The 24556-nt window shown below is 37.0% G+C and overlaps 1 protein-coding gene and 1 pseudogene across 1 annotated transcript; both read right to left on the bottom strand.

Annotated features, from left to right (window-relative positions):
• Positions 1-8168: 8168 nt before the first annotated feature.
• Positions 8169-10410, bottom strand: LOC121458683 (annotated as a pseudogene).
• A 5123-nt stretch (positions 10411-15533) lies between these two features.
• On the bottom strand, positions 15534-20952 carry LOC121458708 (zinc finger protein 431-like). The gene is made up of 3 exons (XM_041668018.1): positions 20919-20952; positions 20661-20721; positions 15534-16311 (listed from the first exon to the last, which is right to left on the bottom strand). The coding sequence occupies exons 1-3, from the start codon at positions 20950-20952 to the stop codon at positions 15534-15536; spliced, it is 873 nt and encodes a 290-aa protein (XP_041523952.1).
• Between the last annotated feature and the right edge of the window lie 3604 nt (positions 20953-24556).

Here is a 24556-nt window from a genome sequence, read left to right as displayed (position 1 = left end):
AAACAGGACCATGTTTTCACCGCGACTCTGCAACAGCGCCACCTGCTGGATAATAGGTAATATTGCAGTTTTTGTTTCTAACGCAAATTTTACTGCTTTGTTTTCACTAATACAATGGATTAGTAAATTTATATTTACTAATACAATGAATTACATCATACAAGGTTTATATGATTATGGGGATACCTTAATTTGCTTGTTACTAGCCTTCAGTTTTCTTTTCCATATTCTATCATTAAGGAAGAATATGGCACTACTAAGAACGATTGAATCTTTACGTACTAATAATGAACAGAAGAATATGGCACTCCTAAGAATGATAGAATCTTTACGAACTAATAATGAACAACTAATTGACAGGATTAAAATTATTGAAAATCAGAGGTTATCTGAACAAGTGGATACTATGACAGACAAAATTGATTCCATATCCAAGGGTATTAGAAAGTTACCTGAAAGGGTTCAGGCTGTTGAATTTGACGTTCAGACTTTATCACAAAGTTTTGATAAGGTAACAGACAGAATGTACCTCCAAGATGGGAATCTACATGATATACAAGAAAAGTTTAAGGAGGACATGTTATCTTTGAAGGAAAAAATTAAAGCTTTGGAATCACAGGTGCAGAATGGGGACCAAAAAATTGATACCTCAGTGAAATCACTGGAAATATATACAGGTCAGGAGATTCAGGATTTAAGAGAGACAATGATAAAAAGATTTGAAAAGATTGGGGAAATTATTGCAGCTGGTGAACAGAGTAAGGAGGCACAAGGACAGGATACAAGGCCTCCACCAGCTATTAGAACTGGCTTACCCAGGGTTCTAGCGACATACCCTATACTTAATTCTGAAAAAGCATCAACTTCTAAAGGCTCAAAGGGAGTCAGAGAAGCTAGATGGACGCCAATAGCAATGAATGATCTGAAAGAAATTAAGCAAGCTGTTGTTAATTTTGGCTTGCACAATGCATATGTAAAGGAAATGATAAGGACTTGGGCTTCTAATGCTAGAGCTACTCCCCATGATTTCCATCAGTTAGTGTCTGCAGTTTTAGATAATGGACCTTCCTTGATGTTCGGAATTTATTTCAGAGAAGAATCCAAACATATGGAACAGCAAGGAAGAGCAAAAGGTATTGAGGTTTCCCAAGATCAAATTCTTGGTGCAGGAGAATATGCTGATCCACAGGTCCAAGCTCTTTATGACAATGAAGTACTGTGTCTATGTCACCAAGCAGCTTTAAATGCTTGGAATAGGATACAAGATCCAGCAAAAAGAGTTGAATCATATACCAGAATTAGGCAGGGACAGAGAGAACCCTTTATTGACTTTTTGCAAAGATTAATTAAGGCTCTGGACATAGGGGTAACAGACCCAGAAGCTAGACGAATACTTCTTGAATCTCTAGCTTTTGAGAATGCAAACATAGAATGCAAAAAGATAATTGGGCCTTTAAAGTCTAGATCAGCACCTATGGATGAATGGATTCAGCATACGATGAATGTTGAGACGTTTAGCTATAATGATGAATCTTGGGTAGGAGAAGCGATTTCCAAAGCAATGAGGAGACATCAAACTGCCAGGTGTTTTAATTGTGGTAAATTAGGACATTTGCAAAGGAATTGCAGGCAAAGAATTTCTAGGAATAATATCTCTTCTGGGAATGACAAAAATAGGAGACCTCGGCCTTCAGGTATATGTAGGAGATGCGGTAAAGGCAGGCATTGGTCCAACGAATGTAGGTCAACAACAGACAGACGGGGCAATCCGATATCATCGGGAAACTCCTTGGGGGGCCTCTCGCAGGCCCCCAAGCCAACAGTGGCCCAGTCATTCCCAGTCACAGTGGAGAACGTGCCTCACCAAGAAAATTAAAAGCTCCAATTTCTGCTGTAAAAAGTAATACTGGTCTAAATGAAGAATTACGTGTGGAGGATGAGTCAAAAAACCCAATAGGACAGAGTAAACGTATATTTTGGCAGACTTCTATTAATGATCAAAGACCAAAGCTAAGAGTCTGTATAAATGGCACTTTTATTGAAGGCTTATTAGACACAGGTGCGGATGTAAGTATCATTACCCCAGAATCTTGGCATCCGAATTGGCCTCTTCAAGAGGTAGATGTTCAGTTCCTGGGAATTGGAACCCTATCTCGTGTAAAACAAAGCACAAGATGGGTTGAATGCATAGGGCCCGAAGGGCAAATAGGAAGACTAAGGCCATATATAGCCAATATTGCCATAAATTTATGGGGCCGTGACCTGCTACAGCAATGGAATACCCAGATTAACATTCCTGTATTTCCAGGAACTCATAATTCTGGGAAGGATATGATGAGGTATTATGGAAAAAGGTCACCAGCCATTCAGGCTGTACAAGAACATACAGCAAATACCAAACCTTTAGAGGTACCAACGGCCCTACCTTTAAAATGGCTAACTGAGAAGCCAATATGGACCAAACAATGGCCTCTAGCTGAAGATAAACTACAGGCATTGGAACAGCTGGTGCAAGAGCAACTAGATGCTCACCATATTGAAGAATCAACCAGCCCTTGGAATTCTCCTGTGTTTGTTGTAAAAAAGAAATCTGGTAAATGGAGAATGGTGACAGATCTAAGAGTTGTCAACAAAGTAATTCAACCTATGGGCCCACTACAATCTGGAATTCCTTTGCCTTCTCTGTTACCAAAAGGATGGCCTCTTATAGTTATTGATTTGAAAGATTGTTTTTTCACTATACTGTTACAAGAAAAGGATAGAGAAAAATTTGCCTTCACAGTGCCTACTTATAATAATTCTCAGCCTAATAGGAGATATCAGTGGACTGTCCTCCCACAGGGTATGCTCAATAGTCCTACACTGTGCCAATATTTTGTAAGTAAGCCATTGGAAATAATTCGTAAACAATTCCCCAAGTCCATCATTTATCATTACATGGATGACATCTTATTATCTGATTCAAATAAAGATACTTTAGAAAGGATGTTTGAAGAAGTAAAGAAAGTCTTGCCTAGGTGGGGATTACAAATTGCCCCTGAAAAGATTCAAAGAGGAAATTCTATTAATTACCTAGGTTACAGAATAGGGTTAGAGAAAATTAAAACGCAAAAGGCACAAATTAGGAGAGACCGGTTAAAGACTCTTAATGACTTCCAAAGATTGTTAGGAGACATTTCCAGTCTACGACCAGCTGTTGGGATAACACCTGATCTAATAGTTCATTTAAACAAAACCTTAGATGGTGATAAAGATTTGAATAGTCCAAGAGAACTGACAGCTGAAGCAGAAAAGGAACTGACAATGATTGAGGAAAAATTACAGGAGGCACATGTGGATAGGGTGAACCCAAATCTTAGCTGCATCCTAGTCATATTGCCTTCCAGAATTTCTCCTACAGGGATTCTAATGCAGAGGGAAGATATTATTTTAGAGTGGATATTTATACCTAATAAACCAAGTAAAAAATTAAAAACTTATGTGGAAAAGGTCTCTGAATTAATTATAAAAGGTAAGCTGAGACTTCGTCAACTAGCAGGTATAGACCCAGCAGAAATTATAGTGCCTTTTACTACTGAAGAAATAAAAAAGTTATGGGAAGACAATGAACCGTGGCAAAGAGCTTGTGCTAAATTTTTGGGAGAAATTAATAGCAACTATCCCAAAAGTGATAGACTTAATCTCATAAAAAGAACTTCTTGGATTCTTCCTAGAATTGTACGTGATGCTCCAATAACTGGAGCCCGTATGTTCTATACTGATGCAAATAAATCAGGGAAAGCAGGTTACAAGTCAGATGAATTGAGTAAGGTGGAACAAAGCCCTTATAATTCTGTCCAGAAGGCAGAATTATATGCCATTCTTATGGTGCTAAGGGATTTTAAAGAACCTCTTAATATAGTTACAGATTCACAATATGCAGAAAGAGTTATCTTGCATATTGAAACCGCTGAATTTATACCAGATGACACAGAGTTGACTTCATTGTTTATCCAGGTACAAGACATAATCAGGAACAGGCTTTGTCCGATGTACATAACACACATCCGGTCCCATACAGGTCTGCCTGGTCCTCTAGCCCAAGGCAATGCTGAGATTGATCAATTATTGATTGGAAGTGTGTTGCAGGCCTCGGAATTTCATAAGAAGCATCATGTCAATAGTAAAGGCCTAAAGAAAGAATTTTCCATTACTTGGCAACAAGCTAAGGACATTATAAAGAGATGCCCTACTTGTTCTTTCTATAATCAAACACCGTTGCCTGCAGGGAGTAACCCAAAGGGTACTAAGAGAAATGAAATCTGGCAGATGGATGTGTTCCACTTTATGGAATTTGGTAAATTAAAATATGTACACCACACCATAGACACGTATTCAGGTTTTCAATGGGCTACAGCCCTGAGCTCAGAAAAGGCTGATTCAGTAATCACACATTTATTGGAAGTTATGGCCATCATGGGTATACCTGCGCAAATAAAGACAGATAATGGTCCAGCATATGTATCTAAGAAAATGAAACGCTTTTTTGATTATTATAATATAAAACACATTACAGGTATACCAAATAATCCTACAGGTCAGGCAGTTATAGAAAGATCAAATCGTACTATAAAGGATATGCTGAACAAACAGAAAGGGACTGAAAATACCCCCAGAAATAGATTACATAATGCTTTATTAACCTTGAATTTTCTTAACGCTAATGAGAAAGGAATGACAGCAGCAGAAAGACATTGGATAATGGAAAAGTCTGCTGAACTAAATCAACCGATTTATTTCAAAGATGTGCTGACCTCTCAGTGGAAGCCAGGAGATGTGCTACGTTGGGGAAGGGGTTTTGCTCTTGTTTCCACAGGAGAAGAAAAATTGTGGATACCATCAAAATTAATAAAGTTTCGATTTGAAGAGGAGAAACCTCTTGGAAAGGAGAAATGACAACTCATCCACAATGATGATATTCATACAGGTGGTAAAAAAAACATAGAATGGGGGCAGGGTTCTGTTCTTATCTCCACAGGAAAACACTCATCTTTGAGAAATTCAAGGGACCCTGGATGTTTGGATACTGACAGATGGAAAAATACCTGCCCAATAGGAAATATCAAGACAACTGAATGGATTGTGTAAGTAATATTAAACCATATTTCTAAATTTATAAAGCTGGTTTTGAAGTTGGACTCTGGCTCAGTCCCTCTCCAATTCCAAGCCTGTTAGTAAGAGAAAAACCCAGAGTTTCTGGAGTTTCTGTCTCATGTCAATAGCCATGATATGGGACAGAAAGAAATATGAGTTTAGAAAACATCTTTGCTTTTCTTCATATCTATCATACTTTTCATTGAATATATCTATCATGTCTTTCATTGAATATATATATATATGTCTATATATGTCTATATGATTAATGTTTAAGTTTTTCATAATGAACAATGAGTTTTTCCTGAAGTGACATTTGAAGTTTCCAGGAAGAAGATGGGGCCCCATAACAACAACTCCACCTGGTTGATATGACGTCATGATACTGATAGCGCTACTACAAGACCTGCTTGGGTATCAGCTGCACAAGACAGTTCCAACTTGGTTAGCTGAAATGGTGCACATCTTATACAACATTTTGTCCAGACCTGCACAAAATACTCAGAGACTATTGGCAATTTTAAAAGACATTGATCTTGAAATTTAACCATCATTTCACTTTCACAGGATCCCCCAGAAAGAACGTCGCCCCCATGACAGCTGGAAGTAATTCTAGAGGACGACGTCCCCTTTCCCAATAAAACTTGCCCTTGGGTTTAGGGACATCATTTAGGGGTTGATTATAATTAGTATATGATTGAGGGTTGGGGGAGGAATTTTATACGCTCAGGGATCATTTTGAAAGAAAAAAAAGAGGGATGATGGGATAATAGGTTTGTAATTGTGAGTTACTGTTTTTAGACAAATACATTGCTATAGATTCTTGTATATTGATACAAAGTTAAATTATATTGACTATTGTACGCATGCATGTTTCTACCTCTGTTTAAAACATTTTTTTATGTATTGACATATATTGTATTGATATATATATATATGTATTGTATATATTTACCATATTGCAGTGTACATTTCTACCTCTGATTAAGATACTTATATAATGATTGTGTATTGATATATATTTACCTACTGCAATGTTTATTTGTACATTGTTTATATTTGGAGGTCATTGTCCTCATTTGTTTCACAGTCGTTTATTGTCTTAGTCTTTAAGTTAGATAGATATTGAGAATTATATAGACTAATAGTCATCTAAGTTTGTCATTTATAATAGACTAATCAGGTTCTTTAGATATATAGAGATTATACTCAGTATAGATAGATAATCTTCAACTTCTTCAAAGAGCTGTAGAAAATGGCCTTTAATCTAACTCAGAGTTTTGTGGTAGTGAGACACAATTGCTCCTGGCAACACCACTCTATTCCCGAGAGAATGTTGAGCACCAAAGACACTCCACCTGGAGCCTTTCTTTTTGGCAGAACTGGCGTTTGGGCAAAGAAATGCCCATACCTCAACAACTGACAAAGATACAGAGCATGCATCAATGGATAAAACAGGACTGTCATATCCTGCCAAGACAGGGTAAGATAGTTTTGAAAAGTTGCTTCCCTTAGAAAATGGTATGTCAGTTATGTTAGGCCTTAGCCAAAGTTGGTTGCTTTAACGCTGCTAATGTGACTTTGGGTGATTGCCCAGGTAGCTAGTTGTCTCTGTAATTTGTTGCATGTTTTGGAAGTTGTTTTACTGAACTTCCTAATTACCCAGGTAACATTATTTCCCTTCTCAGATCTTCGATGGGGTTGAAGACTATATAAATGTAGTTACTTTCTCTCATGACTTGGCCAAGTTATTTAGTATACAAGACCTAAGCTAGTTAGAATAGGATATTTGTACTTATTGTATATAATTTCATAGTAGGTTTAGAACTCTCTTATTTAAACAAAAGGGGGAGGTGTTGCGGGAGGTCCTCCCACTCCTCCAGCCTATCACCGCTGAGGTACCAGCCCACTGGGGCGTGGTTTCTCTCCCTTTAAAAAAGCGGCCACTTCCCTCTTCTCTCTCTCTTCACTTCCTGCTCCGCCTGCGACTAGACTCCTTTCCTGGTTGCGAAGAGGGCTGTTGCCTGGGACAGTGATCTGTAAGTTTTTTCCCCTTTAAATAAATACCACCCTAATAATCATAACCCCGAATTGGTGTGGCATTGTTTGTGACTTACGCCTTCACACAGGTAGTTTTTAAACATAAACCCAAGAAAACTAGCCTACAAACCACAATCCCAAAGAAATTACCCAAAAATGAGGACACTAAAAGAGACTTACACAGATCTAATCTACAGGAGAAGTAGAGAAAGACAGAATCTCCTGACCAAATTTAGATCAAGGTCCCATTGTGGACCTTGTGGGAAGGCTAAAGGGGGTAGGGAAGAGGCAGGGAGGAGAATAGAGAGAAATGTTGAATTCAATAAAAATCAATAAAAAATACATTCCTAAAAATGCCATCTGGCCATAAACAATATTAGAAACCAAAGATACAGGAGAAAGATAATGAGAGGAGAAAACAGTTTTGAGCCTAAAGGGAAAGAAAGTTCAAGTGTTCTTGAATGAGTGCTGATAATAACTGCCTCACAAGAAGAACACAATAGTTTGTGGGGTAGGGAGTTTAGGGAAGATCGAAACTCACATTTGTCAATTGTGACTGAAAGTCTGGGAGAAGGCTAGGAACTAGGCAGGCAGGCAGGCAGGCAGCTGTGAGGTCCTGCTGATGAACATCTTTTTGAGAGCAGTGAGAAGCCATTTGTGACTGTCAGTCAGGAAATGATGCACTCTTAAGTAGTACTTAAAATGGTACTCCCAGTGCCCACTGAGGACACATTAAGAAGGAAATACTAATGTCTAGTATCTATTTATTTTCTTGGTACTGGTCACACTATGTAGCACAGGATGACATTAATTTAACCATCAATCTGCTTTAGCCCCACACATGCTGGTATTATAGTTGTGAATGAAGGAACCTAGCGAAGGCTGAAGTCTTGAGATTAGATCACATTAAAATGCTGGACACTAGCTCAGACAAGTTCAGGACAGGAGAAAACTGGGGAGTCAGACTGACAGACTTAGTGAGACAGACTGTGTCTCTACAGTGGAGGTCCCCATAGTTCTATAATCTGCTCTGCATTGGTATTGGCATTTGATGACACAAACAGAAAGTCAAGATCCCTATCTTTGCAGATCACTTCCTGCTTGATGGGTGTGAAGTCCACAATGAAGAGGACTGTAAAGACCATGTTAGAGATATAACCATTTGTGTTCATAGGTTTCATGTACATGAAACATGATGATACTGTAGAAAAATAGGACCACAACAAGGTGCTCCAAGCAGGTGGAAAAGCATTTGCAGGGCCTGCTGGCTGAGAGCACCTTTAGGAAGGTGACCAGGATTGGCATGTCAGAAAGGCTAATGAGGTACTTGAGTAGAGGTAACAGAAGGATGGCATCCACAAGGACAAAGTCATTTTTAACTGATATGTCACCACAGGCCAGCTTCAGCACACCCAGGACCTTGCAGGTGAACTTTCTAAATACTTGGTGGCCATACAATGACAGTCTCATGGCAATGACTGTTTCTGTCAACTACCTGATGACATAGAATACCCAGATGGCTCTTGGAGGCATTGAGAAAAAGCTGTGGATCATGTGCACAGGTACCTGAGTTGCTGACAAATAGCAAGGTAGTAATCACAGGCTGTGATGACAAGCAGCAGGCATTCTGTGGAGCCTGTGGAAAGTCTCAGATGCATCTGGATGTCACAGCCATCAGAGAGATGGTCTTCTGGGATGACAGTAGGTGGAACAGCATCAGAGGCACAAAAGTAGATGTGTAGCAGATTGTCTAAATGGAAATATTACTCAGAAATTGTATATGGTGTGTGTAGGCAGGGATCAAACATACACACAGTCATGAAGGCAGTGTTCGGAGCAGGGTCACCAGGTTCATAACTGAGCACAGAGGAAAGAATAGATCTTCCAGGGATGAGTAGTCAGAAAATTCCTTCAAGATAAATGCAGAGACTTTTGTCCTGCTTCTGGTCTACATAATGCAGAGTTATGCCTGGATACACAGTAGAGTGGAAGGAGAGAGCATGCAGTGTATTGAGAACACAAAAAATTTTAAGGTCTTTTCCAACATGGATACACATTCTGTGACTTGAAGACAGTCTCCTCATCTTCTGTAGGTTACATCGCATCCATGTGACTAGTGAGGATAACATCCCTAAGAGGGTATTTATGGAAGTATCAATAGGCAGAATCACAGAGACCCAAAGCTGAATGAGAAATAAAGGTCTTTACTGTAGGATTCTTAAAACGTTTCAATGGCTAATGTTTATTGGAAGCTCTCCAAAAGCAATGTAGACTATGCACTTCCAAACTTACCTGAAGTTACATCCACTTCACCTCTTATCCTATCACAGAGAAGTGACCTGAAAACAGCATTTGAGAGCTGGTAGCCTGGATAAGAGGTCCTAAAACTTACACACATACTGGAATTATTTGGAGGACTGTCAAAACACAGTGTGTGTTCCTTCCAGAGTTTCTGGCTTAGATGTGTGCTGTTGCTGCTTTGATGGCATAGGAATGAATGTCTCTAAAGGTCCTGCTGACTTTGCTGCAGCCTCTAAGCCATGGCTTACACTGTTCTCACTATCTGGAATATTTTCATTTTTTCCTCACCTGTAGTAGCTGATCTGTCTCTTCTGGTTCTGTTTGTCACACTGTATGCTTTATATCTCAGGAAGGGGGCAGATACTGACCTGTAAACCTGTGAGGAGGCACACCCCCAGAGAGATAATCTGTTAGGTGCTTTGTATGGGCTACAGCTTTATAAGATGTCCTTTTGTGTTTCCATCTCTACTTAAGAATCAGAAATGGTTTTAGAATTAGACAATGTCTATCCTTCTCTAAATCCAAGCATGATGTTAAAAGAAAAATTCAAAACTCTGTCTCATGTCAACAGTCTTCTGGTATGGAACAGAAAGAAGATCAATTTTGAAGGAATATTTTACTTTCCTTCATGCCCATTTTGACTTTATCTTATCTTTCAATGAATATATGTCTACATGAATAATGCTTACATTTTCATCAAAGAACAGCTTCCAAGAAGAAGACATTGGGGCCCCACAATGTCTCTACCTGGTTGATATGACGGCATGATGCTGATAGCACTACGAGACCAATTTATGGGTACAAGCTGCAGATATGGTGCACCTTCTTACAATGTTCTGGCCAGAATTCCAAATAAGAAATTCAGAAAAACCCTATCAAATACTCAGAAACCATTTGCAATTATCCAAAACAGCCATCTTGAAATTTAACCATCATTTTGCGTTTATAATATCCCATAGAAATAACATCGTCCCTGGAAGCAATTCTAGAAGATGCCATTCTCTCTCCCAACAAAGTTTGTCGTCACAGTCAGGAACAACATTTACGAGTTGATTATTACTAATATAGGATTGTCAGGAGCCATTTCAGGCTTCTCCTTTCTCACAGGGCATTGAAGTAAAAATCTTGAGACAGAAAACTTAAAGTTAGCCAAATCATTATGTGCTGATCGTGGAGACTCAAGCTCTGGAAAGTACCACAAAGTGTCTTCAGGGCTTGCTGCTATCACTAACAGCAGGTGTTCTAGCCACTGACCTTGCAACTGCCCTGCTTAGCTCTCAAACTGCCCCACTTAGTTGCCTAGCTACCAAGCCCCTCCTTCCCTTCCCTCTTTCCTGAGTTCCCCCTGCCCGAGTACCTTTCTGAGGAGTATTTAAGGCATGAAACTTGCTTCAATAAACGGATGCCTTGACAAAATACTGCTTGGCATCCGTTTCTCTTTCCTCCCAAGTCTTTCAGATAGTGCCTCTTCAAGACCCTGGAGTAACTTAGGACCTGCTGGGTGGGTCATAGGATTGGGTGAAATGATGTACACCCAGAGATCTCAAAATGAGCGAAAATGGAATTGGATAATAGGTAGATTACTTACTCCTACTAATAAGTTTGTAATAGAAGGAATACTTGTGAAATATTTTTTATGGATTTACATTGGTATACTTTTGTATATTGACACAAATTCGAATTATATTTATTATATAGACTGTTTTGATTTTTGTTTAGAATATTTGTAACAACTATATAAGGTTATTATGTCAGATTGTATAAATGTATGATTCTACCTGTTTAAAACATATTTTTATTGATGCAATTTTATGATATATTTATCATATTGCATTATATTACTCTACCTCTGATCAAGATTTTTATACATTGTTTACATTTTGAAGTCATTGTCCTGCTTTACTGCATAGTTCTTTAAAGATTGTTTTATATTCTGATATGAAGTCTTATTCTTCAACACTGTGATGAGACTTTGGTTGATTGGTCAGTCAGTTGTCTGTCAACTACTACACTTTTTGGAAGCTGCTAGACTGCACTACCTGCCTACTCAAGTAATATTATTGCTCTTCTCAGGTCTTTGATGGGGTTGAAGATGAGATAATCATACTTACCATCCTCTTATGATCTAGTTAAGCCATTTCTACTACAACATGGACTCCTTAGGATAAAATGCTTATCAAACCATTAGGATGTATTCCTTCCTTAATATTGATTATGCTTATTGTAATTCTAACTTTAATTTTGACATCTTGTGTACAGAGTTTTGTATAGGGTTTGGAATTTCGTATTAAGTTAAATGGGTAGGTGCTGTGAGAGCTCCTTCAGTCAACAGCTTTAAAATATCAATGCACTTGGGCATGGTCTCTTACAGTATGAATGAATCTATAAAGGGTATAGTTGCTCTCTTGAATCCAGTTCTTGATTCTGGATGCTAGCTATATTGTATATGAGATCCATTGCTCTGTAGGTGCTCATCTGACCTATAAAAGCCCAAGGTATTCTTACACTCTAACTTGGTGTTTTCAGAAGTCAAAGATTCAATTAGTACTCACATAGTTCAGGGTCTGTCACTCTGACTTGTACAGCCTTCAAAATTCATCATTAAAACATGAACTCAGTGTTACATGATGAACTTAGAATGAATGCAGCTACATTAGGTAAAATCAAGCACTTCCGTCTCAAATGATTCATGTGTGATTATTGGTTTGGGAAGATTGGGAGATATGGTATAAATCTTTAATTTTCTTTTGGAAAATGTGTGGATTGTTTTTAATTAAATATCATAAATCAGTCTGCCTTAGCAAGAGGAAGTATTTCATTCAGCTACAAAACTAAGAAAAGTTCCATATTTCAGCTATTCATTTTATACTATCACTTTGTTTAATTCACCCACAAACGGCTGTGAATCAAGGATTTTTTAATTGTTTTTTATTCAACTATATTTATCCACTATTCACCCTTCCTCCCCCATCCCATTGTCCCATGATTCACATGTTCCAAATTTACTAAGATCTTGTCTTTCTCTATGTCCTATATAGAATAGATTTATGTATGTCTCTGTTTGTTTCCTCTTTGTTGTATATGTTCTGGGCATTGTGAATTGTAGGCTGACTGTCCCCTGTTTTATATTGAAAAGCCACTTAGGAGTGAGTACATATATTTTTTCTTTCTGGTTCTGGGTTAACTCACTCTTTTATGTTTTCTAGGTCCATAAATTTGCACATAAATTTCAAGATGTAATTGTTTTTATCCACTCTGTAGTACTCTACTGTGTAAGTATACCACAATTTCTTTTTCCATTCTTCTGAGGAGGGGTTGTTTTCAGGTTCTGGCTCTGACAATATTGCTGTGAACACAGTTGAGCATTTGTCCTTGTGGTATGATTAAGCATCCATTGAGTACATATCCAAAGGGCATGACTGGGTTTTATGATAAGTTGTTTCCTAATTTTCTTTCATTTTTTTTTTTTAATTTTTGGTTTTCTAAGACACGGTTTCTCTTGAGCTTTGGAGCCTGTCCTGGAACTAGCTCTTGTAGACCTGGTTGGCCTTGAAGTCACAGAGATCTATCTCTGGCTCCCAATGTGCAGGGATTAAAGCCATGCCTCACAACCCGGCAGGTGACTTTCTAATTTACGGAATAACCATACTGATATCCAAAGTAGCTGACTCAGTTTGTAACCCCATCAAAAATGCAGGAGTGTTCCCTTAACTCCACATCCTCTCCAGCTTAAGTTGTCATCAGTGTTTTGATCATGCCTATTGTTACAGATGTAAGAGGGAATCTCAAATTTGTTTAGATTTTCATTTCTCTAATGACTAAGGAGTTTGGAAATTTCCTTAAGTGTCTCTCAGTCATTTTAGATTCATATGTTAAAAGATTTTTTTTTAGGTCTGTACTCCATTTTTATTGGAGTACTCCATTTTTTATTTGATGATCAATTATTTAAGTTCTTTGTATGTTCTAAAGATCAGTCTTCTATCCAATGTGGTTTAGGTGAATATCTTTTCCCATACTACAGGCTGCCTTTTTTTGTATTGTTGATCATGTCCTTTGTTTTACAGAAACTTTTGCTTCAGGAAAACTCATTTATAATTTTTCTCAGTGTCTGTGATGCCTGGGGTTATAATTTGAAAGTGGTCCTTTTTACCAATGTGTTCAAGTAAACTTCCAACATTCTGTTTTTTTTTTTTTTTTTTTTTTTTTTTTGTTTTTCGAGACAGGGTTTCTCTGTAGCTTTGGAGCCTGTCCTGGCACTAGCTCTTGTAGACCAGGCTGGCCTTGAACTCACAGAGATCCGCCTGCCTCTGCCTCCCGAGTGCTGGGATTAACCAACATTCTGTTTTATGTAGTTCAGTGTGTTTGTCTTTATGTTGTAGTCTTTGATCCATTGGGACTTGAGTTTTGTTCATGATGATAGATGTGGATCTACTTTCATTCTTCCCCACATTGATATTCAGTGATGCCATCACCATTTGTTAAATGTTTTCTCCATTTTATATTTTTTGGTGTTTTGTCAAAAATCAGGTGTAGTAGGTGAGTGGAGTGATGTCTGGGTCTTAAAATCAGTTCCATTAGTCCTCCTATCTGTTTTTGTGCCAACACCAGGCTCTCTTCAGTACTGCAGCTCTGCAGTCATCTAAAGAAGTCAGGGAATGTGATGCCTGCAGAAATTATTTTTTATGTAGGATTGTTTTGGTTATCCCGCATTTTTTTGGCTTTTATATATGAAGTTGGGTGTTTTTATTTTGAGATCTGTGAAGAATTTTTCTGATATTTACATGGGAATGGTAGTGAGCCTGTAGATTGCTATGGTGATTTCTACCTAACAAGGGCAAAGGACATCTTCCCATTTTCTGGTGTCTTCTTCAAAGATTTAATGTTCTTTTCCAACAGTCCTTTCACTTCTTTAGTTGGTAATTCCATAATATTTTATATTATTTGTGGCTACTGTTAAGAGTGATGTTTCCATCATTTATTACTTCAAACCATCTTTCCTTTTCAGAAAATATTCCTTGTAACCACCTTCTATCTACCTTCCTGATGACCACTCCCAATCTTCTGATAACTATAATTATATTCCCAACTTCTAAGGATACTTTTATACAAAACCTACAAGTAAGCGTATGAGTGATTTGACTCTTGATGCCTCTCATATTTCAGTTAATGATATCCTTTGAGCTTAAAAACATTGTTGAAACTTTTAGGATTTTATGGTTCTGGTTTGAGAGCCAAGTTGTGTTTCTTTCACTGGGCCTTTTAATGTTTTGGCTGTTTTCAGGGAGATGTTGTTTCATTATCTATTTCTGGATTCAGAGACAAAGTTCTTTCCTTTGGCTGTGGTTTGAAGACCAAAGTTGGAATACCCTTCCTGTAACTGAAAAGGATTTATCCATTACTTTGCTGGTTCAAACTAAAATAAAGAGAGTTATAATGATGCATGAACAAATTGTTGACATTTTCAAACTTTTTTCTACACAATAACTGATTTTTGTTAACTGACTGTAAGTGGCTTGACATCTAAAAGAACAATTTAAAAGAAGCACCCAGCATTTTCATCAGGTCCAAAAGATTATGATAATATGCACAAGCTTTCTCAGATGACTACACACTAAGTCTTACTCTTATATAAAACACAAAACATTATGACACTGAATTCATTTATAGTTTCACTACAGTATGATTTTTTTCTCATATTTTTGAAAAGTATCCAAATTATCTTCAGGGTTTCTCTACAGAAGGGCTCATATTATGTATTTGGAGATAATTGTGAAAAAGAATTTACCACATTCCATTCACAGGTATCTCTAGAGTATGTTACATTTTAAGCTTTTGAAGAGTACAGGGGTCTGCAAAGGCCTTATCACACTGATATCATTCATAGGGTTTCTCTCCAGTATATGTCCTTCTATACATTTGAGAGCACAATGTTGAGCAAAGGCCTTAACACACTGATTACATTCATAGAGTTTCTATCCAGTATGTGCTCTTTTATGCCTTTGAAGATGACTGAGAAGGGCAAAGCCCTTACCACACTGGGTATATTCATAGGGTTCCTCTCAAGTATGTGTTCTTTTATGGCTTTGAAAATTACTGTGGTGTGCAAAGGCCTTACCACACTGATTACATTCATGAGGTTTCTCTCCAGTATGTGTTCTTTTATGCCTTTTAAGATCACTGTGACATGCAAAGGCCTTATCACAGTGATTACATTCATAGGGTTTCTCTCCAGTATGTGTTCTTTTATGCCTTTGAAGATGACTGAGACGTGCAAAGGCCTTACCACACTGATTACAATCATAGGGTTTCTCTCCAGTATGTGTTCTTTTATGCATTTGAAGATGATTATGTCGTGTAAAGGCCTTACCACACTGATTACATTCATAGGGTTTCTCTCCAGTATGTGTTCTTTTATGTGTTTGAAGAACACTGTTTTGAGAAAAGGCCTTACCACACTGATTACATTCATAGGGTTTCTCTCCAGTATGTGTTCTTTTATGCACTTGAAGATTACTGTGTCGTGCAAAGGCCTTACCACACTGATTACATTCATAGGGTTTCTCTCCAGTATGTGTTCTTTTATGCCTTTGAAGATGACTGAGACGTGCAAAGGCCTTACCACACTGATTACAATCATAGGGTTTCTCTCCAGTATGTGTTCTTTTATGCATTTGAAGATGATTATGTCGTGTAAAGGCCTTACCACACTGATTACAATCATAAGGTTTCTCTCCATTATGTGTTCTTTTATGTCTTTGAAGACCACTGTGCCATGCAAAGGCCTTACCACACTGATTACATTCATAGCGTTTCTCTCCAGTATGTGTTCTTTTATGGCTTTGAAGATTACTGTAGTGTGCAAAGGCCTTACCACACCGATTATATTCAAATGTTTTCTCTCCAGTTCGTGTTCTTCTACGCAATTGAAGATGAATATGACGTGCAAAGGCCTTACCACACTGATTATATTCATATGGTTTTTCTCCAGTTTGTATTCTTTTATGTGTTTGAAAAACAGTACATTGAGTAATGTCTTTACCACACTGATTATATTCATAGGGTGTCTCTCTAGTATATATTCTTTTAATCTTTTGAAGATGGCTCTGATCAGCAAAGACCTTACCATGCAGATTACATTCATATGTTTTCTCTCCAGTATGTTTTCGTTTATGACTTTGATGAGTTACATACAGAAAGTCTTTATTATCTTGAACATATTCATAGGGTTTCTCTCCACTGTGTGTTCTCTTATGCATTTCACGATGATTGTGACAAGAAAAGACTTCATCACATTGCTTAATTTCACAGCATTTTTCTCCGCTATGTGTTTTTTCATTCCTTAGAAGATGAGTGTTATAAGACAAGACTTTACCACAGTGAGAATATACTGAAAACTTTTCTCCAGTTTGATTTCTTTCAATCCTGCAAGCAAAATTTACACATGTAAAAGCTTTACCACATTCAATGCAGTTGAACCTTATACCTATATGAATTAACTTCATATTTTTTCAAATTGTAAAAAGGAATCTAATATCAAGGTTTTATAGCTTTGTTTAAAATCATGTTTTGTTCTCTCATTGGGGGTCATTTTACATCTAGAAAAAATTTTTGTGATGATAAATTCCATTGTGTCATGGTTTATCTTTTCATCTATAACACTACCTATATTTTTTAGGGTATTTTTTACATTTTTGAAGAGAACTGCATATACTGAGTGCTTTACCTGTTGTAATAAGAGCGTCGGGCTATGTTCCTGGCACCCATGCACTCATATTATGACGGAGTGGCTCTCTAACGTGATGGACTACATCCACTTAAAAACCTGAGAGGTCTTTAGAAAAGGGAGAGAGTTTAATACAGCTTTGGCTTTTTGTGGGTGGCTTGCCACAAAGAAGTTTTCCTGACTCAGCAGCAGGAAAAAACTGGCTGTTTTAAAATGCCGGCTTTCTGGGCTGTGCCGCCATCACCATCTCTGTCTGGCTCCTGCTGGAGACAGAGCTTTTGAATGGAGCATTTGGAGTAAAGTGGTACACCTCGCTTGATGGCGATGTGGACTGCCATGTGCCTGGAACTGTGAGTGGCTCAGGGGCACCAAATGGCTCTGAGGCAGGAGAGGCTCAGCTCAACCATGCTGAACTATGCTGGTCTCAGCAGGAACTACCGTAATTACCATAATAATAGCATGGTTAAGGTTTAGACTAGGCAGGACTCAGGTGGTACCATATTACCTGTACATGGTGCAACTTAAGTTTTTAAGAACTGCTTAACATTTTAAGAAATGCTCCTGGATAGTAAAAAAAATTACAGATTCACAATAAAACAGATTCAGACATAAAAGACCACTAAATGAGTCACAGTGTTGGATGAATGTACGTAGGCTTGGGAGAGAGAAGAAAAAGAATATAAAGAATAAAGTTAATGTCTTTAAAAAAAGGGTAAAGTCTTTAAAGAGACAGAATAAAGTAAACTGATAGAGTAAAAATAAGACACATAAAAATGGAAAATTCACAGTGAGTCTGGATTCTTTGTATTATTGTGCTTTCTTTAAAATTTTTGACTGTACAGGAGCTAAGTACAGAGAGACATTTTATTACATGGGCTACCAAGCTGAACCAGAATGGATTTCATAAGGGTATTATGACTTCAGAATTTTGGTTTAAGGATATGATGCTTTGGAAAGGAGTTTCTTCTTTTGTTTTCACAGAGGATGAGACCCTGTGGATTGTGTCTATCCCAATATGGTATGATCATGCCCTCCTGAGAGGTTGCTGTGAACACCTTCAGAAAATTACTTCACTCAACTGCCGACTGAGATGAACCTAGCAGACAGGTTATCCCATAAAAGACCTGAATAACAGCACCCCCATTCAGCAGGAAGCAGTTTGGAGAGAAAAAAACTGTGCCCATGTTCCCAAATATTGTTTATAAATGTTCTTTTACATTTAAAGGGGGATATGATATAGGTATGAATAATTTGCATTGGTGTGGATTTTAAGGTCAATTTTGTTATACGTATATGTATTTCAGTATCTTGATTAAGGTATTGTGATTGTGTAGTTCATTTTTAAAATGTAATGTATAATTAGGAAATACAGGTTGTTGATGGATAATCATAAATATTAGTCAAGCTTGTAGTCATGTTAGTTAGATATTCAGGTTATATATAGAGATATATTTCAGTTAGATAGGTATTCTTTATATCTTTTAAAGACTGCAGAATAAGAATATGGCATTTAAATGTTTTAATCCCTTAGGGCTTTTCATGACAATGAGACACATCTGCTCCTGGCAGCATCAAGCTACTTCAAGAGGAAGATGGGCATCGAAGAGGCTCCTTATGGAGTTTGATAGCCATTTGGGCAAGAAACTGCTCTTGCCTGGACTGTTGCATAAACTGGACACAAAGAACCCGCAGAGAAAGGACAGCTGAACTTGCCTAAAGGCAAGATGTTCTTTCAGGGTTCCTGATTCATGAAAGAGTCTGCAAGACATTCTGCAGGACACAGCAGAAAGTGACTGAACTGTCTTTGAAATTTCCTGCTTCATGGAAATGTCTGCTGAACACTATGGGTCTGAAGGCCGAAGACGGATGCCCCAACGAAACAAAAGAACTTTGGGTGACTGTACAGGGAGCAAGATGTCTCTGTCATTTCTAGAGTTTTGGATTTCTTGTTTACTTAGGTAATATTATATCACTCTGGAGTCTTGATGGAGTTGAAGAATAAATAAATAGTTATAGTTTTCCTTAGTTATGATAAAAGATAAAATAGATATAAATATTGTAACTGTAATTCTTGCTTGATAACTGTTTTGCTATATGTAATTGTACTATGTTAAAGTTAAAGCCTTTCTTTTTTGTTTAAACAGAAAAAGGGGAAATGATGGAGGTGGGTCTTGTATCTTATCTGTTGCTTTCATTGGTTAATTAATAAAGAAACTGCCTAGGCCCATTTGATAGGCCAACCCTTAGGTGGGTGGAGTAAAGAAAACAGAATGCTGAGAGAAAGAAGCCGAGTCAGTGAGTCGCCATGATTCTCCCATCAGACACAAACACAGGTTAAGATCCTCCCTGGTAAGCCACCAGCCCAAGGTGCTACACAGAATATTAGAAATGGGTTAGATCAATATGTATGAGTTAGCAAATAAGAGGCTGGAACTAATGGGTCAGACAGTGTTTAAAAGAAAACAATTTCCGTGTAATTATTTCGGATAATGCTAGCCATGCGGGTGGCCGGGTGCCAGGAACGTAGCCCGCCACTCTTATTACAACATTTACAAACATTACTCCATTCATAATTTTACTATATTGTGAATCATTATACATTTGGTAAGTGAACTAAGACACCCAGAAGTATTTGCATAGACCTAGAACTCATGTTTGTTTGTTTGTTTTTGTTGTAATGTGAGTTTGTATTTATGTATTAACCATGATGATAGAAAATAAATTAACTTTGTATTTGTGGATCAAATTAAACATGTATACTCTACATAGGAACTACAGTTTATCTTCTTAATTGTTCTTAAGGAGAGGTATGCTAAATATTTCCATATTCCTATTCCATATTCCTATGCTCATACACTTGTGTCAAGAGTGACATATCATATATATATATGAAAAAATCATATATATATATATATATATATATGAAAAAAAGAATAGTGTATAAAAGATTTCCAAAATGAATCCACAAGGTTCAACTTTCAGAGACTTGAGGTATAGATATTAAGGTTTTTCCACATCACTGCCCCTTGACCCTTGACTAATCTGATTTCACTAAACTTAGCACAGTCACAAAAAGTATATGAGTGATACAAGGCTTACCATGGGCTATTGAATTAGTAGAAAGTTTTGCAGCTATACTCATCATCATTGAAATATGTATACATTTTCTGTCATGAATAGCAAGAAGCAAATGAAGCAGCAGTTCTACAACATAGCTCTCATGATGCTATGAATCAAATGGTGATATCTGTTTAGGCATTGCTACCTAGACTTTTTCTTAAATGAAGGCTTTGCAGATGCAATTCATATACAAGAAATTGAGGTATATGGATTTGTGAGAACTTAATAACCATCAATATATTTAAAGCTGTGCTTATTTACACTTTTGCTTTTGTTTTAAAGTTCCAGAACACATTACAAACTATTTAAGGGAAATTGTTATGAACTTGCCCAAGAAAATTACCTTGCATGTCTTCTAGAACATTTACAATGCTCTTTGGTGTTAAGGTCTTCCCAAAAGTATCCTAAAATACAGTACCAGAATAGAAGTTATATTATTTAAGAATGTGCAACAATTAGCTTATTATCTTAAGTGCACCTAAAAACTGTGACTGTGTTATTCACCCCATTATTCTTTCTCTAAAACAAATTACAGAACAAAATTATAAACCAAGGAAAAGTTGTCTCCATATTTTGAAACATGAAAGAAATTCATTTTCACCTATAGTAGTTAGGTTCCTGTAGGTCTCCAGCATCACATCTTTGTAGAGATTCTTCTGGGAAGGATTCAGTAAATCCCACTCTTCCTTAGTGAAGTTGATGTGCACATCATCATAGGTCACTTCCTTCAAAAATATACCATATATGAGTACAGTGTAAGTATGAGAGTGAAATGCATACTTCTTTGACAGTATAGTTTTACGATTCTCGTGTTCCCCATTCTTGTTCCATGACATAGACAGTCACTTTAGAAGGAAATTGAAAAGGAGAATCAATTCTGTTATTTCTGTGTCATTTGTATAGGATACCTCCTTATATGAGCAGTATCTATTCATGGGGAAAGAAAAAGAGAAAAGATCAACAGTATGTTGTATGCATGAGAAAATTAATGCCTACAGAAAGGAAAAAAAAGATGGGCAAACTGGGCTTATTGGTGTATTTTGCCTTTACCACAATGCTCAGCAAACAGAGGTAGGTATATTTGTTTCTGAGATGAATGCCAGTCAAGATTTAACAGAACTGCTTATCCATTTTTGGATACCATGTATTTTGTCAGAGGTTGAGGCATGAGCATGTCTTTGCCCAAAGGCTAGTTTTGACAACAAGAAAACAAGCTTTGAGTGTCTCCGGTGCTCAACATTCTCTGGAAAATAGACAATGCTACCAGTAGTAATTGTGTCTCACTTCAACAGTACCCTAGGTTATGTAAAATCCATATTTTACAGCTGTTTGAAGTGGCTGATTTACCTATCTATTCAACATTTATTCTTCATGTGTGTGAAAAACCTGACAAACTTATAGTTTGTCTAACTATAAGTAAGACAAACATTGATGACTATTGATCTATAATTCTAATACCTATATAACTTAAAGACTAAGACTTCATATTAGAATATTGTACAATAAACAATTGTACAACAAATGAGGACAATGGGCTCAAAATGTAACCAATGAATAGGTATCTTGATCAGTGGAAGAAATGTACATTGCAATTTGATAAATATATTTATTAATATATAAAATGTTTTAAGCATTGGTAGAAGCATGAATGCATATAATATTCAATATTTAACATTATATCAACATACAAAAATCTATATCAAAGCAATTGCCTATAAATTATAAATTCACTCTATTACTTACTTATTATTAATGTATGTAAATTCACACTATCTTATTCCATCCAATTTTCCCTTTTATTTCAAAGAAATCCCTGAGCCCATAAAATTTCCCTTCCAACCCACAACCCTATACCAATTATAATCAACCCCTAAATGATGTCCCTAACCCTAGGACAAACTTTGTTGGGAGAGGGGATGTAGTCTTTTAGAATTACTTCCAGCTGTCATGGGGGCGATGTTCTTTCTATGGGATCCTGCGAAACTAAAATGATGGTTAAGTTCCAAGATTACTGTCTGGTATAACTGCAAATAGTCTCTGAGTATTATGTAAAGTTTTTCTGATCTTCTTCTTATAAGGTCTGTCCAGAACATTGTAAAAAGTGGACCATTTCAGCTAACCAAGTTGGAACCATCTTGAGCAGCTGGTATGCGAAACACGTCTGGTAGTAGCACTATCATCATCATGCCATTGTATCAACCAGGTTGAGTTGTTGTTGTGGGGCCCCAACTTCTTCCTGAAACTTCAGAAATTACTGCAGGAAAATTCATTGTTCATTGTGGAAAACTGAAACATTATTTATAGTCATATACAGACATATATATTCAATGACATGTACAATAGACTTGAAAGTAGAAATGTAGAAAAGTGAAAATTTTTCTAAATTCTTCTTTCTGTCCCATGATCCTGACATTGAGAGAGAAACTCTGAATTTTTATTTTAATGACATGCTTGGATTTATAGAGGGACAGAGCCAGTGTCTTTCTCCAAAACCAGCTCTATATATTCATAAATATACATCCACTTACAAAAGGCACCCAATGAAATGATAGGATAAAAGTGTACATTACTGAATCTAAAAAAAAAAAAATAAAGGGGCATATATGTGTATGATGTAAAAGTATAGATCATTAAAATTAATTTAAAAAGGCAACTACTTATTTATATATTTTATATTGATATAGATATGGATGCTCCCTTTTGATATAAAATTGACATTTTTATCAAAACATACTGTCTATGATTTTTATATTCTTACTCAAACCATTTTATCTAATTTAACTCACTTAAACATGAAATGAAAATTTCTAGTCCTTGAAAGTTATTATTATAAACCAATTAGGATATAAAGTACTGGATGTTAGTACTTTGTTATTTATTACAATGGAAATTATACTCAAGTTAGGTATGTTTTCAACATTATATGGAATGTCATTAGCTGATTCAAATGTAAATACTTTAGAGAAAATGGTTGGTGAAGTAAAGCAAACTTTGTCTCCTTGGGAATTACTTCTGAAAATATACAAAAAGGTGATTGTATTAATTATTCAGCATATAAAATAGTGTTATAAAAATTTGAGCCCAAAAGTTAAAAATTAGGAGAGGTTATATGTGGAATCTTAATAAATTTCAGAAATTGTTGCAAGACATTGACCATCTATATCCCATTATTGGAGTAAAAAATTGAAAATAGTAATTAGAACCAAACCATAAAAGGTGACAAGTCAAAGAGAATTATCATCTAAAGCAGAAAAAAATGGTTTAGTAGAAATAAAATTATAAAAGGTACTTATGGATTGTTTGGATCTGGAGTTTGGATACATTCAAGACTTTTTTTTTTTGATACAGGTTTCTATGTAGCTTTGGAATGTGTCCTGGAACTACCTCTTCTAGTCCAGACTGGCCTTGACCTCCACCAGCCTCTGCCTCCCAAGTGCTGGGATTAAAGGCTTGAGCCACCACCTCCTGGCCGTCATTCTAGACATTTTATGCTCTGTGCATTCCCTATAGGTATTTTACTGCAGAGGAAAGATATTATCTTATAATCGATATTTTAAACATATAAACATACTGAAAGACTAAAAAGTTATGTGGAAAAAGAAACTGAGTTGTTTTTAAAAAGAAAACTGAAACTTCGTCTATTAGCAAGAATTTACCAAGGTTAAATTTTAGCATGTTTAGTCCAGTGCTCCAGTGTGGGTCTCTGTCTCTATCTCCATCCATCACCAGATGAAGATTCTATGATGATATGCAAGATATTCGTCATTATTGCACTGGAGCACTGGACTGAGCTCCCAAGGTCCCAATGAGGAGCAGAAGGAGGGAGAACATGAGCAAAGAAGTTGGGACCACAAGGGGTGCACCCACCCACTGAGACAGTGGAGCTGATCTATTGGGAGCTCACCAAGGCCAGCTGGACTGTGACTGAAAAAGCATGGGATAAAACTGGACTCTCTGAACATGGCGAACAATGAGGGCTGATGAGACGCAAAGGACAATGGCACGGGGTTTTGTTCCTGCTAAATGTGCTGGCTTTGTGGGAGCATAGCCAGTTTGGATGTTCACCTTCCTGGATATGGACGGAGGGGGGAGGACCTAGGACTTACCACAGGGCAGAAAACCCTGACTGCTCTTTGGACTGGCGAGGTAGGGGGAAAGGAGTGGGGGGAGGGGGAAAAGGGTGGGAGGAGGGGGAGGGAAATGGGAGGCTGGGAGGAGGTGGAAACTTGTTTTTTTTCC

Source organism: Microtus oregoni, unplaced genomic scaffold, assembly GCF_018167655.1.
Source record: "Microtus oregoni isolate MIOR12 unplaced genomic scaffold, Mior012 000018F_ref0000195, whole genome shotgun sequence".
NCBI classification, from domain to species: Eukaryota; Metazoa; Chordata; class Mammalia; order Rodentia; family Cricetidae; genus Microtus; species Microtus oregoni.
The sequence above is the reverse complement of the archived record's forward strand: the minus strand, read 5'-3'. Positions and strand labels throughout refer to the sequence as shown.

What these genes read in the sequence shown, in the direction of transcription:
- LOC121458708 (XM_041668018.1), bottom strand. Translation starts at nt 20,952, where the DNA reads ATGCTGGAGACCTACAGGAACCTAACTACTATAG. An exon ending in CAGGAACCTAACTACTATAG is followed by an intron (nt 20,722 to 20,918) that starts GTGAAAATGAAT and finishes ACTGTATTTTAG; the next exon opens with GATACTTTTGGGAAGACCTT. An exon ending in TGTTCTAGAAGACATGCAAG is followed by an intron (nt 16,312 to 20,660) that starts GTAATTTTCTTG and finishes TAATCTTCAAAG; the next exon opens with CCATAAAAGAACACATACTG.